Source organism: Barbus barbus, assembly GCF_936440315.1.
Source record: "Barbus barbus genome assembly, chromosome: 31".
Taxonomy (NCBI): domain Eukaryota; kingdom Metazoa; phylum Chordata; class Actinopteri; order Cypriniformes; family Cyprinidae; genus Barbus; species Barbus barbus.
This window is the reverse complement of record NC_136759.1, coordinates 27,069,069-27,088,621: the sequence shown is the minus strand read 5'-3', so window position 1 is coordinate 27,088,621 and position 19,553 is coordinate 27,069,069. Positions and strand designations below refer to the sequence as shown.

Sequence of the window (19,553 nt, the reverse complement as noted above, 5' to 3'; positions counted from 1 at the left end):
TCACATAGACTCCATTGTCAGGAGTCTTTCTTCGCCAGCTGAGGAAGTTCAACCTGCCACAGGACTTACTGAAACAGTTCTACTCTGCCATCATTGAATCCATCCTCTGCACCTCAATAACTGTCTGGTTCAGCTCAGCTACCAAATCTGACCTCAGAAGACTACGGAGAGTAGTTCGGACTGCTGAGCGAATCATTGGTACAACCCTCCCCACTCTCCAAGAACTGTACTTATCCAGAGTGAGCAAAAGGGCTGGCAAAATCACTCTGGACCCCTCACATCCAGCACACTCCCTCTTTGAACTGTTACCGTCTGGTCGACGCTACAGAGCTGTGAGCACCAGAACGACCAGACACAGGAACAGTTTCTTCCCTCAGGCAATACATCTCATGAACACTTGAACTCTTAACAATAAACATGAAACACACAACACTCTCATACTTATGTTTATTTTACACACATACTTATTGCATTTCAAATTTGCACCTAACATACCTGTACATACTGAATTGTCTATTTTGTATATCGTGTTTGTGCTATTTGGTGCATTGTCCATTTTTGTGTATTTGTACATTATTTATTTTATTTTAAATTTTTATTTATTTATCATTATTATTTTTTTATTTTTTTTACTATCTGTGTCCTGTCCTGTTGCTGTCATTCTGTCGCACTGTGGAGCTACTGTCACTAAAACAAATTCCTCGTATGTGCAAACATACCTGGCAATAAAGCTGATTCTGATCTGAAAAACAATGCTACAGTCAGTTATTCCCTTTGAAAATGTGTGTTCCGGCCGGAATGTAGGTCTGTGTTTTGGTTTGTATAACCTGCCCACTGCCAGTTTACCCAATTGTATTTCGGTACGCCGGGTTGCCAGTTGCGCTCGTTCCTGTTGGTATCGTTAATCTGGTAACCTGCGTGTGCGTCAAGTCTGAGGAGGAGGGGCCGGGTGAAAAAAACCCTCTCCAATATTTAGAATTTGGACGGCAATACCTAGTTCAACCGCTACATACAGCACCTTTAATTAAAAAATGGATAAAAAACAACCCAGCTATTATTATTATTGGAGGAATTGTGTGAGCTGAACACCTCACCAGCAGTGTTGGGGAAAGCTACTTTTAAAAGTATTGCATTACAATATTACATTACTTCCTTTAAAAGTAACTAATTACATCACTTGGTAGTGTTGGGCGATATGGTATTTTTTCATATCGTCATATCGCCAGCCTGTGAGATCGCCGATACACAATATTATCGTGCATGGGCTATTTCATAACTATTTGGTCATTTTAAACCGTGCATGCGTGAGAGAGAGAGAGAGAGCCTGGAAGTACCAATAACCGAAATAATATACTTTCAAACATACTGAAAAACTAACATGTTAAATATAAAAATATTTAAAACAGCTAGTTCATATTCGGATACAGCAGTCATACAGCGCTCCGGACCGCGCGCCCCATGACGAGCCCAGTTTTAGAATGATAACTTATTAACTGCATATTTTTATAATAACGATGATGACGAATAAGCATCCATGTGTTTTGTTAATGTGCTGGAAAGAAAACGAAATGCTGCCGGTGCAGTTCATCAATAGCTCGAAGCTGTTCAGGATGTCTAAAAGATGTCTCTTTTTGCACTCTTAGCCTAATTTGTAAATAACGATTATCACCCTGCAGTTCAATTTTGATGTGGGCTTAGTTTTAGAGTCCCAAAGATTTCCAATGAGGAGGAGAAGCTTAAAGGCTTTTTCACTTTCCTCGCTCCGTCTCGCGTACAGCCGAATTAATAGGAGAATGAGCCTAATATTGCCTTGACTATTGACAAAGACATTTGCTATCGTCAATATCTCTGACTATCGTCGATACACGATACTATCGTCTATTGGCACAACCCTATTACTTAGTTACTTTTTATGGAAAGTAATGCGTTGCATTACCTTTTCTCATCTGGGCTGGGTTTGTTTGATTTCAATGTAAAAAAAAGTTATTTTTGGCAAATGTAAAAGCTCTTTCACACCAAAAGTGAAATGAATATGCCTCAGGCTGAAGGAAATGTAAATCCAAAGAACTCAAACAAACCTTTCAGCTGTGCAGCTATTCTGGATTGCATGAAGAATAGGATACAGGAGAAAGCTTTGTGTCATGTTCTGAGTTTGTATTTCACTGTTTTTATTCATTTTGAGGAATACTGAATCTGTTTTTGTGCAAGTGAGATGAGTAAATACATAGGCTAGATCTGTGTGTATTATTGTAGCTCAGTGGCTACTAGGCACACACACCAAATACAATACATACAAGGAAGTTATGTGTAGGGAAGTACAGCACCCTTTTCTTATTCGCAGTGTTTGTATTTGCATGATGCATGGAATATCTTCACTTAAACAACAGTAAATATACAATAACATTTAGTCATTGTTCTTTAAGTCTCTTACATTTATTGAGCAACTCTAAAAAATAAATACAATAAGTTTTTTGGGTTTTATTTTGCTTGCAATGCCCTCATCCAGATCTCTTATTACCTGATGTTTATTGTTAAAGAAGTATATCAAGCTTACATTCATCTGTCCATAATGCTCTTTTGTAACCATTTACTATCCAACGTCATTTTGCCCTTTCTGCCCTTTTTATCGTGTTCACCTGTGCCAGGTGTGGATTTTCTTTGAGAAGCGTACACTGTAAAAAATAAGTGGAATTTTAACTGTAAACTGTTGTAGAAACACTACTGAAAAAAAAAACTGTTAATCTGTTAATAGTGAGTTCCTGTACTATATACAGGGAAAAACTGTAAAAGATCTAACCAGACGGTTCATGTAATTTTACAGTAAAATGCTGTTAACAGTTTTTAGAAGTAAAACTAACAATGTATAATTTACAGTCAAAAACTGCACACTGATATTCCCAGAATTCCCTGCGTGACACTCCACATTTGAAAGTATTTTGTGAGGACCACATCGCAAATCTGTCATTCAGGACAAGACTGAACTTCTTATTAGAAACAAGTCTGTGCACTTGGCAGCAGTCTCGCCACTGGCAGCTTTTTTCTATTCATGCATAGAAGTACAGTTTCTACCTACTTCAGTCAGGAAAAAACTAATGACTGAAATCACCAAGGCATTTTTGTTTTGTGGGGGAAAATGTACACTGTAAAAAAAAATTACGTAGTTTTTACTAAATCATTTTGGCAGCTGTGGTTGCCAGAATAATTTAGTAAAAAATACACAAAAACTGTAATTTACAAACAGTGAAATTTGAATGTAAACCACTAATTCAACAACACACACTGCTATTAAAATCTGTTTTGTACCTTTAACATACTGACAACCGCCATAATAATGCAGGTGGTAAAAGAGAAAGCCGCATGAAGAATCAAAGCTCATCACGGGCAGCTTCACCACAAGCAGAAGTATATACTAATATACAGAAGGTGCACAGAGTTATTCATGCAAACACAAAACACATCTTGGTAGCACACATGATACTTAAATAATGCAATAAACTTTCATTAAACAACAGAAGATGTAACAAAGCCCAAATGTACATAACTGATAACAAAAACTATTTAAAAACTGTGTAACAAAGTCTACGAGACCATGTTGATGCCAAACACCACAGGTCATCATGTGTCCAGTCGTGTTGCTGCAGAAGTTCAGTAAATGCAAGCTCTATTTGATGTTAAAAAAGTGTGCAGGTTAAAGTCAATATGGAACACCATTACACTATCAATGAGAGTTAAGCCAAATACAGTTTGAATTTTTAAAAACATGACATAATAAAAAAAAAAAAAAAAAAACAACTCAGAAATCAGAGAAAAAAGTCAAAATTGTGAAATTTAACTTCAAAATTCTGGGAGAAAAAAAAGTCAGAATTGTGTGATAAACACACAATTTCCTTCACGATTAATCTTGATTAATCTCACCTAACATTTAAAGTTTTTACATATACATTTATAGTGCAATAATTTCACATTCAATCTTCAAATTAATGTAGAAACAACAAAGACAGTATATTTTAAATATTTGTTTAATTAATCTTTTTTTATGACTGAAGGCAAGCATCACTGATACCTACTGATATTTGTTCCCCTAATATTTCACCATAAATATCGACTATACTAACATTACGTTATAATTGCAAGCTATCAATTTCAACACTTACTGCGTTAACTGCATTATTTTTAACGCCGTTAAACTGTAAAAAATCATCGCCTGCGTTTACATGCTTCCATGAGAAATGCTTAAAGTTTGTTTTTTCCAATTATAACTGCAATAATAATGTAAATTGCATATTTTTGTGCCATTTTATTTGTTAACGCAAACTATAATGTATTTATTTGTTTGTTTTCCCATTTATGTCTGGCTGATTCAGGCTGATCTGCAGATTTGTCATGGATATTATGAATTATTATTTATACAAAGAATTAATATTAATGGGTGATTTTAATTTAAATAGTTTGCTTCCGGTATCTGATGGTTTCAAAGCGTTTTGTGATACTTATAATCTTTTTCAACTGGTAGACTCACCAATTTGAAGTTCCCAGAAAAATCCACATTATTAGCTAGTTTTCACAAATGCCCCTCATAAATATTATCTAGCTTCTGTATTTGCAAATGATATTAGTGATCTTTGTGTTGTTGCAGTAGCAAGAGATATAAAAAAATATAAAGAAAAATATAAAGCTTTTGACTGGTAATAGATCTGTTTCAGGTCTTCCCAATCGCATAACAAAGGATACATTTACAAATGCTCAATTGTTTTAATAACCACTTTACTGAATCAGGGTCATTGTTTCAGACTAATATTTATACCACTGTAACTTCTGAAGTTCTTAAAGCAGAGCGGCATCTATGGACAACAGAGTTTGTTTTTAATCTCATTACTACTTCTGATGTCTGCTCTGCATTACAAGACCTAGATGCGAATAAATCGGCAGGTCCTGATCTTATTGAACCATTGTTTTTAAAACGATTTCACAACCATTGACACATCTGTTCAGTCTTTCCCTAACCAACAATACAGGGAAATTCCACAGATATGGAAGTCTGCTTTTGTTGTTCCTCAGTGGAAAGGAGGCGACCCTACTTTACTTTAACTATAGAATTATTACAAAGCTATGTATCTTGTCAAAACTTTTGGAAAGTTTTATCCGTGAACAATTTAAACAGTATTTGCACTGGAAAAGAGATTTTTAATCTCAGTGAGGTTCTCTCCTGGTTAAGACAGAAGGACTGCATAAGCACAGTCTGCTGGAGTGTTTGCCTCTTCTCATCAAAAATACACTGCCTTATGCAACTTTATGCAATGCTGTATGTATTGTAAGGATGGTATACAGTGAGTTTTAGCGTTGTTATTTTAATATCTTTGCTGATGATGTAGAATAAGTGAATACTTTGAATATCACAAATTGTTTATAAACACAGTAAGTCAATTTCCCGTTTCCGTCTCATGAGTGTGACAGCTGGTAGGCCGCAGCTTTCAGAGATTTCTGTTTACACCATGTTTTTGCAGCATTGAGCATTGCATTCAGTCATGGGCATGGATGGATATGTGCGTTCAGTCTTAAGAGTAAATGCAAACTAATAGACCTTTATTACATTCTGTGTGTCGTCATATCCAGCCTATGATTAGTAGCATCATCAGATTTCCGCCTGCATTATTTTCAATGGACGGTCACCAGTTTCAGTAAACTAAGCTTAGTTTGAACGTGACTGCTTTTTAATGCGATATATATTCTTTTCTTGCATGTCTTGAATATAAAGGTCAGTCTCTGAAGTATTGTGCATATATACAGTAGGCATGTGATCTCTCCTTTAAATCATGAAATATGTCTGAAAAGAGTTTTGAAAAGTCTTGTAGTGTCTTAAACCCCTTGAATTAAAAAAAAAACATCTGTTGAATCATTACTTAACTTTTACTGACATAATGAATCTTTCTAAATCTAAATGATTGTACCTTTGCCCCTAGCTCACCACATATACTTGTGAAATGTGTAATGAGCCTGTAAATCAAGCTTGTTATTGTCTTCCAGATATCCACACTCATCAGTCCAGCCCCTAACAACCGCTTCACAGATATTGTCTTCTAATTAATTTGGTTCTGTGTCTGTAAAGAATAGCTGACCATCCATTAAATAAAATGCACAGAAGAGCCCTTTCATTTTTTTTGAAGAAAGGAAAGCATGCGTTCAGCTGTTAAAGTGCTGTTCAATATTTTTTTTAATCGACTATGACTTTGATTCTGTTGATTCCAAAACATGGAATTACTTCCAAGAAAAACTGCCAGCAAGGCCATCAGAAATATATAATCTTAAAGTCGGTTTGAAATGAAATGAAAAAGAGTTGGGCTGTTAGAAATGGCAAAGTACATCCCCTCTCTCTCTCTCTCTCTCTCTCTCTCTGTGTGTGTGTCTGTATGTCTCTCTCTCTCTCTCTCTCTCTCTCTCTCTCTCTCTCTCTCTCTGTGTGTTATGTTACTTATATCTCTTTTCAAATCCTCATGTCAGTGGAGTCTGTATTTGGCGAGGCCAGCCAAGTCTTTCTCTGAGCTGTGCCAGAGGTGGAAAGTTGAGGCGCAGCACAAGCCCTCCATTATATTCAGCCTATTTTCTCTCTCCCTCCCCATTTATGTGGAAACCATTTCCAATTTGTCTCGCTGCTCGCGTTGCCTGGCCTGTCACAGGAGGATCCTTCTATGATAGATGTGGTTGCCACGGCGACCCTGTTCTCCAGAGGGAGAGGCCAGACCTCAGTCATTCACCGTCGCTGTCTTAAGAAACCGTTGATAAAGGACTGTTCTGTTTTTTTCTCTGGGATCTTGAGAGGATGAAGGACCTTTCTCAAGTTTTTTGTTTGTTTACATGAGTGTTTGGCGTGCTTGACGCGTGGGAGGTCTGCTGCGTGGCGTCCAGATGTTGCCGGTGCACGTGTTTAAGAGCGTAGGGAATTGACATGATGCTTCTCCGTCTCAATAGTCGTCTGCAGACGGTTCCTGATGGAGGAGGGACGCTCTAACAGCCTCTGCCCTCCTCTGGAATCGACTCCTTCACATGCAATCGGCGGTGGCTTGTTTTTCCGGTGTGCTCTGTAGTTAACGGTTCGTCTCTGCTGTGACGGGTCTGTCTTGGCGTCTTCGTTCTTGGACGTGTTTCTTATGATTATGGGCTGTGTGTTCTCCTTACCGGAGGACCGGCTGGTCGCCATCGATAGGTGAGTGTTTGGTGAAATAGTCCCTCTGGTTCTCGGTCCTGGTCCTGGATGATTTTGTATGTCTGAATATGATCTTTCAGATGGTTCACATCATGATTCATGACCTGAACCGAGTGAGTCAGAAGAGACAGACGTGCAGAATGTGCTCTGCTCCCGCAAGACGGAGAAAGAATGATGCTAACATGGGAAATCTTGTTTTGCAACGTCTGTGTGTCTGTTTGGTCTCCATACAGGCGCAATTTGTTCAAGTACACAATAAAAAACATAATTACAAAATTTTTCCAAAGCAGTTTGGTTGAAATAACTATTTTTATTATTAAAAAAAAGCTTTGATTGTATAACATCACATCATTACTCTATAGATATAAATTTAGCCCGCATTGTATGTGATCGCCAAAAGTGCTGATGATTTTCTTTCAGCATTAATGAAAGACTAATAATCATTCTCTTGTTTAATGGACGATAGTATCCTTAAAACACTGGTGTTTCCCATTAAAAACAGAGTTCAGCAGCAGTTTTCACTCATTAAATCACACTATTCACATCCTTGTGCAATAGTTGGCCGTGAGCCCAGAGTTTTTACTCTGTGAAAAGTCTCTCACGCTTTTTCTATTCACTGAACTCTCTTGAACTCTTGAACAATTGTGTTTTAAAGTCTCTCTGTGTGTGTGAGAGAGAGAGTTAATGTAAAGATGGATGTAAACAAAAATCAGATGAAAGTGAAGAATCGCAAACTTCGGTAACACTTTAGTATAGGGACCAATTTTCACTATTGACTAGTTGTTTATTAGCATGCCTATTGTTAACATATGTGACCCTTAAGCCGCTGGGGTATATTTGTAGCAATAGCCAAAACATTGTATGGGTCGAAATTATCGTTTTTTCTTTTATGCCAAAAATCATTAGGATATTAAGTAAATATCATGTTCCATGAAGATATTTTGTAAATTTCCTACTGTAAATGTATCAAAACTTAATTTTTGATTAGTAATATGCATTGCTAAGGACTTAATTTGAACAACTTTAAAGATGATTTTCTCAATATTTTGATTTTTTTGCACCCTCAGATTCCAGATTTTCAAATAGTTGTATCTCAGACAAATATTGTCCCATCATAACATCCTAGCTTATTTATTCAGCTTTCAGATAATGTATAAATCTAAATTTCGAAAAATGTACCCATATGACTGGTTTTGTGGCCCAGGGTCACATATTTGCTGTTTATAAGTGCTTATAAAGCACATATTAATGCATGACCATATTCTACATCCATAATCTTACCCAATACCTAAACTTAACAACTACCGTGCTAACTATTAATAAGCAGCAAATTAGGAATTTACTGAGGCAAAAGTTGTAGTTAATGGTTTGGTAATAGTGAGAATTGTACCTTAAAGGGGTGGTTGATTGCAATTTCACTTTTTTAACATTAGTTATGCTAAAATATATTGTTTATGCTGTTTGAGCATAAACAATATCTGCAAAGTGACGAACCCGAAAATTAAATGCAAACGGAGATATAGTCTTTTAAAATTATGGCAGTTTAATGCCTACAAAAATAGCTCGTAGGGACTACAATGAGCTACTTCCTGGGTTTGTGATGTCAAAACCCTGATAAACCCCGCCCCCGGGAACACGCAGGAAAGGGGGCGGGGCCATGCTGCGCTGCTTTAGAGAAGAGGAAGAGATGTTGCCATGCCTCAAAACTAGGGGTGCTCGAAAACATCATGTATGAATCACAATTCTGTCTTCTAACGATTCTAATGGATTCACAAGTTTCAAAATCAATGACCACGTTTACATGGACTTCAGTAATCTAATTATTTGCCTTATTCAGAATAAGACAATATTATGATTATACGTTTGCATGAGTTGCTTTTAGAATAATACTTTCATGTTCCCGTTTTACATGTTATAGATCGATAATGGCACACGTCATTACGTCCCCACACTACGCCATCCGACGTTCCCTCCAGAATTTCACGCAAGGACATACAGTCCGTCTTCGTTATGGCGCCATATACAGTTTTGGGTGTTTCATTTTTAATTTTACGAAAGCTTCAAGTGCAGTTAATTATTTGTCCTGCTATATATGCAAACAAATGACGCGTTGCTGTTTTATTTGCCGTCAAAGGTTGAGCACTGCCATGTGTGTATCCTGTCACAAAATGCGGCGAAAAGTCCTACACGACTGTAATAGTTTGATTAAGGTGTGTACATGTCTGTACTGCACCTCAATAATGCGACTAAAATAGGAATACTCCACATGTCTTAATTCGATTTGTTTACTTGGATTATGACTTTAGCCGGATTAAGGTAACATGGTAGTTTACATGGTAGATTCTTAATCAGAGTATTGTCTTAATCGTATTAAAATTGGAGTATTGATGTCCATGTAAATGTAGTCAATGTTCTAAAGCAGCGGTTCTCAGTCCTGTTCCTCGCATCCCCTGCTCTGCATCTCTCTCTCTCTCTCCCTCTCTTTCTCTCTTTCTCTCTCTCACTTGATTCAGATTATACACTTTGTGTATAGACAGACAAATATTTTTCACACAGCTATGTGAAGCGTTAAACATGGACTGAGCTGTAAAGGCACAGCTCTATTCTGGAAAAGGGGGCAGGGAGCAACAGCTCATTTGCATTTAAAGAGACATGGACAAAAAAAGCATGTTTCTGCTTTCACTCAAAATAGGCATTTTCAAAATGATATAGTAAATGATCTGTGGGGTATTTTGAGCTGAAACCTCACAGACAGATTCTGGGGAAACCGGAAACTTATATTAGATGCTGCAAAAAGGTGCATAATAGGTCTACTTTAGTCTCCTCCATTTAAACTCGGGTGTAAATGACAATACATCCTACATAAATGTGCTTTTGGTTTCACTGGCAACAACATCAGCTGCCTCGGGACTGATCTATTGAGAAGAGCTACAGATGCAGTTTCACACTGATTTCAGATGTGCTTGAAACTTCAGGTTATTTTTGTGTGTGTGTCAATATTTGGTTACATGATCATTTATAATGTAATTATTAGTAACCTTTTTTGATGTATGACCTCTGTTGATCTGTGTTTTGTAGGCCTCAAACAACCAGAGAAACCAGTTTTATTGACAAAATGAAGAAAACGGTAAGAGATTTTTACCCTCCTCTTCTCCAGTAGAAGTTGATATGTGAAAATGATCAAACAAAACTAGCCGTAAAACAAATCTTTTTTAGGCAGTCAAATGGTCAAATATTGTAACTGAATTGGCTGAAAAAAGAACTGACCGTCTGTGTGTTTAGTTTTTTAAAGTAAGCCAAAATTGTATTGTTTTTACAATTTTAGTCAAAGAAGTGTTAATTATGTTACAGTTTCCTTGGTTGAATGCAAATGAACTGACTGAATCTTAGTCATTTGTGTACATAAAGTAATGATTTTAATATTTCCCTCTAGGGCAAGAACATCGTGGTGTTTTACGGCTCACAGACGGGCACGGCTGAAGAGTTTGCCAACAGACTGGCAAAAGATGCTCATCGCTACGGCATGAAGGGAATGGTAGCGGATCCAGAGGAATATGACTTGGTAATACATGCAATGGGATGAAAACCAGCTCTTCATTCCTCTCCCGTTTGTGTTTGTTTACGCATGCTTGTATTTGCAGAGTGAGCTCTCCCGTCTGACTGAGATTGAGAACTCGATAGCGATCTTCTGCATGGCCACGTATGGAGAGGGAGACCCGACCGATAACGCTCAGGACTTCTATGACTGGTTACAGGAGGGTGATGCCGACTTCAGTGGAGTTAAATATACAGTGAGTTCCTCACCACAGTGATTTATAGTAAGGGTAAAATTCCCTGAACATTTACTCACCCTCAGGCCAGTTTGTTTCTTCATCAGGTTTGTAGAAATGTGTCTCTGCATCAGTGTCTCAGCAATGGATGCTCTGCAGTGAATGGGTGCCGTCAGAATGAGAGTCTGATAAAAACATCACAATAATCCACACCACTCCAGTCCATCAGTTAACATCTGGAGAAGACAAAAACTGCTTTCAGCTAAAAATGAGTCTATAATTCATAATGTTGCTTTCTTTTTCACTGCAGGAAGCGTTATTATAGATTATGGACTTGTATTTTAGCCAGAGATGACGGTTTAAAGTTAAAACGTCTTAATGCTGGATTAGTTTCAGCTTTGGTCTTCTCCAGATGTTAACTGATGGACTGGAGTGGTGTGGATTATTGTGATGTTTTTATCAGACTCTCATTCTGACGGCACCCATTCACTGCAGAGCATCCATTGCTGAGACACTGATGCAATGCTACATTTATCAGAATCTGATGAAGAAACAAACTCATCCTAATCTTGGATGACCTGAGGGTGAGTAAAAGTTTAGCAAATTTTCATTTTTGGGTGAACTATTCCTTTAAGTGTGTGCTCGGGCACTTTTCATTTAAGCAGTTGTCAAAGCGTTTTGTGAGGTATTTAGACTAAATACTCCAGGAACAATGTGTTTCTAATACTTTAGGTGCTTTCCGTCATACGCTTGAGCAAACAAGACCCATGACACAGTGCAGCAGAGCAGAAGTGAATCTGGGGAATGCTGTGTCATACTTCCACAAGCCAAAGTGTCAGACAGCCTTCTCAACGCATACTACACTGACATTGTGCAAAGTTCAGTGACTCAACAGAATCAGTGGTTTAAAGCTCACAGGTTTAGCAGAAGTGCTCACTACAGAGTGGCTTCTGCATAAGTGCATTTAAAGGAAAACGCCTCCAAAATGAGCATTCTTTCAGTATTTACTCACCTTCAGATCATTCCTGACACATATGCTGTCATTTCTATGTTGAATACAAAACCTGGATTTTTGTTCATATAGCAACAGTGTTTGCTCTGTCAAGCTAAAAAAAAAGAAAGCTAAAAGTAAATATAACACCATATAACAGCACTGAAATTATAGTTCACATATCATGAATTTAAATGTATCTTTAGTTAAAACAATAACTAAAAAATAAATATGTATTTCTGATAGTCAGGAAATGTATTATTTTAGTATAATTGAGATTTATTAGTTTTTATTTTTATAATTTGCATTCTTTTCTTTTAATGTTAGTTCAAATTGTAGTAATTTTGCTGTTGTCATTTTTATGATTTTATGACGTTCAGAGGCTCTCATATGAGGGACTTACTTTGTTGTGTATTTTCAACATTTTCAATATGAAAAATAACATATATTGATTCAATGGATTTATTGCATTTTGAAAAGAAAAAAAAAACGAGTCATGGATTTTGGGGAAAAAATAATACGTTTTTATAATAAATCTTTGAAAATAGTGGTTGTCATCTTGCCACTTTCTTGGTAAAGAAAACACATTTTTACTCAAATTAATCAAACTGGATTTATAGTGTTTTGGTACCAAACTCTTCATATTATTATATTATATTATATTATATTTAGTGCTGTCAATCGATCACAAAAAATTAATTAATCACACATTTTTCTGAAATTAATCGTAGTTAATCCCACCTAACATTAAAGTTTTTAAATATACTTTGATACTGATATCTCTATGAAATAGAGATATTGAACCATAATATGAAACCATAACCATAACCCCCCTAATATTGAACCATTGACTATAACCATTCAACATTACAGTATAATTAAGAGCTATCAATTTGAACATTCATTAGCCTTTAAAACTTTTTTTCTAATTTAAGTGAACTTAAAACAACCATCACATATACCCATTATGATAAATGTCATATTTGCCTGTGCCCTTCAGCAGAAATATAGGAAGTTATTAACCGCTAAATTCTAAATTAAAAATAGATGGATCCTTTACTTTCTGAATACTTTCTCTTTTCTCTCTCTTTGATGACCAGACATCACAACAGCTAGTTTGTTCTTTAAGAGCTGCCGCTGCTGAACATGACACAGATCTGAAACATGTCGTATTTTCTCTCAACTCTCTTGACCTTTTCTGGCCCACTTCAGGTCTTAAAGTCTATTAATGAGCTGACGAGTTGAATGGAGTGTGTTAGATGAGGGAGACCATGCTGGGCCGCTCCAGGACAGTTTTGAAAACCATTTCAGAGACATATTCTTAAAGTAACTCTTATATAGGCCTACAATTTTACATGCATGCACAGTTTTAAGGCAGCTTTAATCGCCTTTTTTGGTAACTTCAACTTGACTTAACTGACCACAAAATTGCATGCATCGCACTTTGATATGAAATGATACAGGCTACAGCGTGCCAGCGCCTTGTTTGTGCGTGCAACTGAAGAGCAGTACTGTTTCTGCACTCGTTTGACTCGCGCCTGCCGCTGAAGTGAAGCTGGAGCGTGCGTCTGAAACGTCTCCTGTTTGATGCGATCGTAAAGACTTTCTGCGACTGAATAAATGCACTTCTTGTCAAGAAACAAAGTGTCAGAAACAGCAGTTGTGAGTGGGGTAGCCAACCCTAGCCCCGCCCCTGCGTTAAATATTTTTAACACGTTAAACTGAAAAAATTAATTGCTTGTGTTAACGCGCTAATTTTGACAGCACTAATTATAATATATTGTTTTATTTCAGTTAACATTTATTTTATATCTTGTTTCAATTTAAAAAAAGTCTTGGACCACATTTACACTTGTATTTATTTAGTGCTGACCCTTAATAACCGGTGAATATAAGAAATATAAGTTATAGATATAGACCAATCCATATTTATCTGTTTGTATATGCAATTTCTAAAACTTCTTTTTAAGGTGTTTGCACTGGGAAATAAGACGTACGAGCACTATAACGCCACGGGGAAGTATGTGGACAAGAGACTGGCTGAGCTGGGAGCGCAGCGGATCTTTGATCTGGGAATGGGAGACGACGACGGAAAGTGAGTGACGCTGATTATAATGTGTCTGACCAACATCTAGTGTTTCTGCTGGTGCTGTGCTCACATTGCTGAAGTATTTTATGCTTCCCAAATTGAAAATACTCTAATAATGCTTTACTTCTCTACATTTCAAAGCCAAATGCCTTAATTCTTTTCCCACTACGTTTTATGCCAAACATGACATTTCTTGTTATTTTGAACTTGAGAAGTATTTTGAAATCCAAGGGAGAAACCAACCATTCAAACACGGAAGCAGGACTGGGTGATAGAGCTTAAAATATTTTCACAATATTTATTTTCAATAACATTTGATATTGACGTTTACATGCATCACAACACGTCTTTACCTTTAATGGGGAAGGAAGATACAGAATCAGATACCTTTTAATTTTAATGCGTTTTATATTTCCCTATATTCTTTTTTCTATTTTTTTATTTAATACAAATTTATATAATCAAACATTGTGTCTAATAAACGTAATTAATACATCTTAATCAATAAAGATTAATCAGTCTTTTAAGATGTAATGAAATGAAAACATAATATATAACAAAACGTTGCCTTTATTTATTTTTTGTCAAATAAGATGCTGCACAGCAGAACTGTATAAATTAAAATGTGGATAACTTCTTGATTTTCCTTACTATTATTATCATCATTATCACTTACATTATTATTAACCTTTATTTTGAAGGGTTGGCCATGAAGACTTATTAACCACATGCTCTGATGTTATGATTATTTCTGCTGTGTGACCATCTGTTAGATTCATCCATATAGAGTAAAAATATCCAGAGCTTATCATCGTTATCAACATACATTTTATTGTGATCTCGATATGTAGTTTGTCTATAAAGATAAGCCTGTTGAGTTTTTCACATGATCTCATCTCTCATTTATGTGTGTGTGTGTGTGTGTGTGTTCATATTGAATGACAGCCATTTTTGTTTACTTTCAAATGTAAATATGATGAATTGTATGACTGTGTCCAGTCAGTTCTGGATGTGCAATTATCAGAGAATAACTGATGTGCAGAAGTGTTTGTAATGTAATGATGTTTTGTGGTTGTTCCTCTCTCAGTCTCGAGGAGGACTTCGTGTCGTGGAGGGAGCAGTTCTGGCCGGCTGTGTGTGAACACTTTGGAGTCGAAGCGACGGGAGAAGAATCCAGGTCTGAATGCTCAGTCATCTCTTCAGCTCGTTCCTGCTTTGTTGAGCGGGTCACAGTGACCTGAGCGGAGAACATGCCCTGCTCTGCTCATTAACACCTCTTACAGACTGAAAGCCAGACTAACTGAAGAATAGACTGTCAGTAAACTCTTGATCACATGGGTTTGTTGTCTCTCTGTGTCTCTCAGCATCCGTCAGTATGAGCTGAAGGTACACAGCGATCTGAACATGAATAAGATCTACACTGGAGAGCTGGGTCGCCTCAAGAGCTTCGAGAACCAGAAGCCGTGAGTAAAGCACCTCCTTCTCTTTCTCAGACCAACAGCAGCTTCATCTGAAGCCCCTCTCACATTTACAATGAACCATGATGACAGATCAAACACTTCAGCTGCACCTAGTCTGATCGGACGGAGACATAATGTAAGATACTTTATCTGCGTATTATATAGACTGTGATATAGTTTGGAAACGTTTTTATGAAGGGACCATATTTAGAAATGGATTTTTAGAGGCGCGTTTCACTTTTTTATGAGTGCGTACTATTTATTTACAACCACAAGACATTGAATTAATCCATCAACGTGAATGTGTGTTCTTCAGTTATGGCTGTTAAATATACAAATAAATTACTTGCATATGAGAGATTTTAATATGCTTATTAAAAGTTTGGAAATGTTTGGTCATTTTTTGAATGAAGTCTCCTCTGCTCACCAAGGCTGCATTTATTTGATCCACTAATACTACGAAGCAGAGGATTATGCTTAATAAATTGAGAGAAGCAGAAATGGAGATGGCGATTAAAATATGATTGATGAACTGAAGTGACTCGAGCTGAATCATGTGACTGTTTTTACAGCCGAATCTGAAGCGTCTCCATAACTGATCCTGTTATTTTCATTTATCACTGTGAAGCTGCTTTCACACAATCTGTACTGTAGGTATGATTATTATAATATGGTAATATAATATCATAAAATACGATACTATCAGTTCTTGGATAACAGATAAAAGAGAAAAATGTGCAAAAAGTGCAGTTTTTGTAAGCAGATTTGTAAATGTCTGAGGCCCGTTTTTGCTCTGAGCCCTGGTTAAACTTTGACCCTAGTAGAGACGTCATGGCTCACCTTCTGTCGATCATTGTCTGTTCTCACAGGCCCTTTGATTCGAAGAACCCTTTCCTGGCTCCGGTCACTGTGAACCACAAGCTCAATCAGGCCGGAGACAGACACCTGATGCACCTGGAGCTGGACATCACAGGCTCCAAAATCAGGTATCACACATCAGGACTGTAACCAGCACACACACTGAGAGAGACGGCTTCCCCAAATAGTTAAAGATCGCCAAATACTCCCCTAATATCTGATATTCATGATGCTGCTCTGCTGGACTCCATTATACACGCTTCTGTGTTAGGGTTATAGGATAACGTTATATTTATTGGTTGCCCTTAGTAGTCTAACAATGCTCATCAATGTATGTCATTGCAACTGTATTGGGTTACACTTTATTTTAAGGTGCCCTTGTTATTACAGTGTAATTATACATTTAAGTACTGAGTATTATTAATAAACTGCATGTACTTTATGGTTAGGATTAGGGTTACTTGCATGTAATTATGCATTATTTATTGTTATTACAGTAGTACATAATATGTGTAACAAGGACACCTTGTGTTATCCACTTTATTTTTGTGTTCTTGTTACAGTGTAATTATACAATTACGGAAAAATAATTAACTACATGTACCTACTATTAGGTTAGGATAAGGGATTGATTTAGGGTTAGTCGCATGCAATTATGCATAATTTATTGCTATTACTATAAAATAAAGTGTTACCCTGTTTTGCACTTAAAAATGTTAAACAGCCAAATGTAATATCCAGTGATGCAAACCGTTTTCTTAATTTTTTTATTTTGCATTGAAAATATTGGCTATATTTGATATAATTCATAACTGAATGCATATTTTGAAATGAAAATATTATTTCAAATATTTAAATGAAGTTTTAGTTCTTTTTTTTTTTTAATCTTAACCAGCTAAAATAGGGTCCCAAAATGTTCTTTAGGTATGTTTCATGAGGTACACACGCTTCAGTGCAGGACTGCAGCTTTTCCATATAATTGACTCCAGTGCTACCTTTTATATCAGGTGTAGGAGGGACACATTGTAAACGGATATTAGCTGATAACTAACCTTACAAATAAAATTGCCTTAAATAATGTGCAGGATGCTTAAATGCTTGATTCCATTGAATAAAAAAGTAATTTCAAATACAGTAGTTGTCCATTTAAATGGACTTTTGGTATCTTTATTGATTTTTGAAAAGATGGATAACCAGGATGACCATTCACTTGATAACCGGTGTGAACTGCATTCAAAATGCATCAGTTTTATTTCCTTTTAACATGCATACTTATGGCTGATGTTGGTATGTGTGTGTAGGTATGAGTCAGGGGACCATGTGGCTGTGTATCCCATCAATGACAGCGTCATAGTCAACAGGATCGGTGACCTCCTCGGTGTGGACCTCGACACGGTCATCTCGCTCAACAACCTCGACGGTATGACATGAGCGGCTCATTCATGTCAGGATTACTGAAGCTGCGCAGCTGAAATATATATGTGTGTGTGTGTGTGTTTCCTTCCAGAGGAGTCCAATAAGAAGCATCCGTTCCCCTGTCCCACCACGTACCGCACCGCTCTGACACACTATCTGGACATCACCAATCCTCCGCGCACAAACGTGCTTTATGAGCTGGCGCAGTACGCCACCGAGCCCAAAGATCAGGAGAGCATGAGGAAGATGGCCTCCTCCTCGCCTGAGGGCAAAGTAAGATCACTGCAGAAATCAAGCCATTTATTAATACAAACTGCACTCGGTGATTTAGGAACATATACCTCCGGTTTCACAGACAAGGTTTAAGCCTAGTCCTAGACTCAAATGTAAGTCTGAGCTGTTTCAACTGAAAGAAACTTACAATATATCAGTGTCTTTGTTTTGTCTTACGATGCACACCAGTAATGCTTTTTTCTAAGGCATGTTTATAATAAAAATTACTTTAATGTCCTAATTGAACTATGACCTAATCCTGGTTTAGGCCAAGCTCTGTCTATGAAACTGGGCTATTGTGATATCGTGACTATAGAGAGTAGATTATATTGATTAATACTGTTAGTGGTAGTGTTCATGTGTGTCATATTGTTATTGGGGACTAGTGTTGTCACAGCATTGGAATTACAAACGTTCATGCCTTGAAAATGATTTATTTTTGAAAACCGCCACAGTATTAAGGGCATAAAATGTTCGATTTTTTATTAAAAGACCAATATAACAAGGCTAGAACATGACAGCGAGATATATTTTATATTAATAAAACTCACAGTGTTTTATTAAAACTCAAAGGCACAACATGACCTGACAAATAAACTGATTTGGTGCTGCATGATACGGGGAGAAAGTCTTAAAATGTGTTTTTTAAAGAAAGAAACGCAGCCTTATGAGGAACGCCAGGTTTGCTGTGCTTGTTTTAGGGCTGCATTCACAGTTTTGGCAAACATTTTATATATCAATATAACTAATGATAATTATTTCATAGAAATATTAAACAAAATAAGAAATATTATTATTGTAAAAACACTATTTAAATAAAACCATTGTAATAAAGTAATTGTAGTAATAAATAATAACAATCATTTACATAACACTGTACAGTACAAGCTACTATAAATATAAAATCATTAGAAAAGTCTGAGGTGTTATTATATAATCTGTTATTATGAATAGATTTGAATAATATCAATATATTAATTGTGACAGATTTTTTTGTTTGTTTTTTTTATATGAAATATGAGAATCTTATGCATCCACTGAAGAAAAACTTGTGGATTTGCATATGTTTACTTCAAATGTTGCTGTTTTTCCTATTTTTACCCCAATTAGGGTGGTGTGAGCATTATGGAGCGCTAATTATTGCACTTAATTTGATATTTATGTTTATTGTTCCCCTGTTCTTTATAGATTATATTTTAGTAAATGCTCTCTGGCATGAAAGGCAAATCTATTTTGACATATTATAGAAGTCAGAATTTGTGGATTATTATCATTTTAAGGATATTTGGTGTTTAAAATGGAAGCCAAAGTGTCACTATCACAAAAGTGTTCATCTTTCAATGCAACTTAATTCCATGTGAATATTGTATAGTGTTAAATGTTTTATGAAGGATTTGCCTAGTCCTATTTCTGTGTGAGTGGGACCATAGGAATGTGTGAGCGTGTGTACTTCTGCTGCAGTGTGATATGTGATATCTGACGGTCTTTCTCGTCT

At 36.5% G+C, this 19,553-nt stretch overlaps 1 protein-coding gene across 2 annotated transcripts in view; it reads left to right on the top strand.

Moving 5' to 3' along the window:
- The window catches only part of porb (P450 (cytochrome) oxidoreductase b), a 33,181-nt gene that overhangs the window by 8,006 nt on the left and 5,622 nt on the right, over positions 1 to 19,553 (top strand). For both annotated transcript variants that reach the window (XM_079387062.1, XM_079387063.1), the window contains exons 3-11: positions 10,280 to 10,328; positions 10,635 to 10,763; positions 10,843 to 10,992; positions 13,933 to 14,057; positions 15,139 to 15,228; positions 15,416 to 15,514; positions 16,381 to 16,497; positions 17,671 to 17,789; positions 17,877 to 18,058. In XM_079387062.1, coding sequence (XP_079243188.1) covers positions 10,280 to 10,328; positions 10,635 to 10,763; positions 10,843 to 10,992; positions 13,933 to 14,057; positions 15,139 to 15,228; positions 15,416 to 15,514; positions 16,381 to 16,497; positions 17,671 to 17,789; positions 17,877 to 18,058 — 1,060 coding nt within the window. The remainder of the gene's footprint in view (positions 1 to 10,279; positions 10,329 to 10,634; positions 10,764 to 10,842; positions 10,993 to 13,932; positions 14,058 to 15,138; positions 15,229 to 15,415; positions 15,515 to 16,380; positions 16,498 to 17,670; positions 17,790 to 17,876; positions 18,059 to 19,553) is intronic.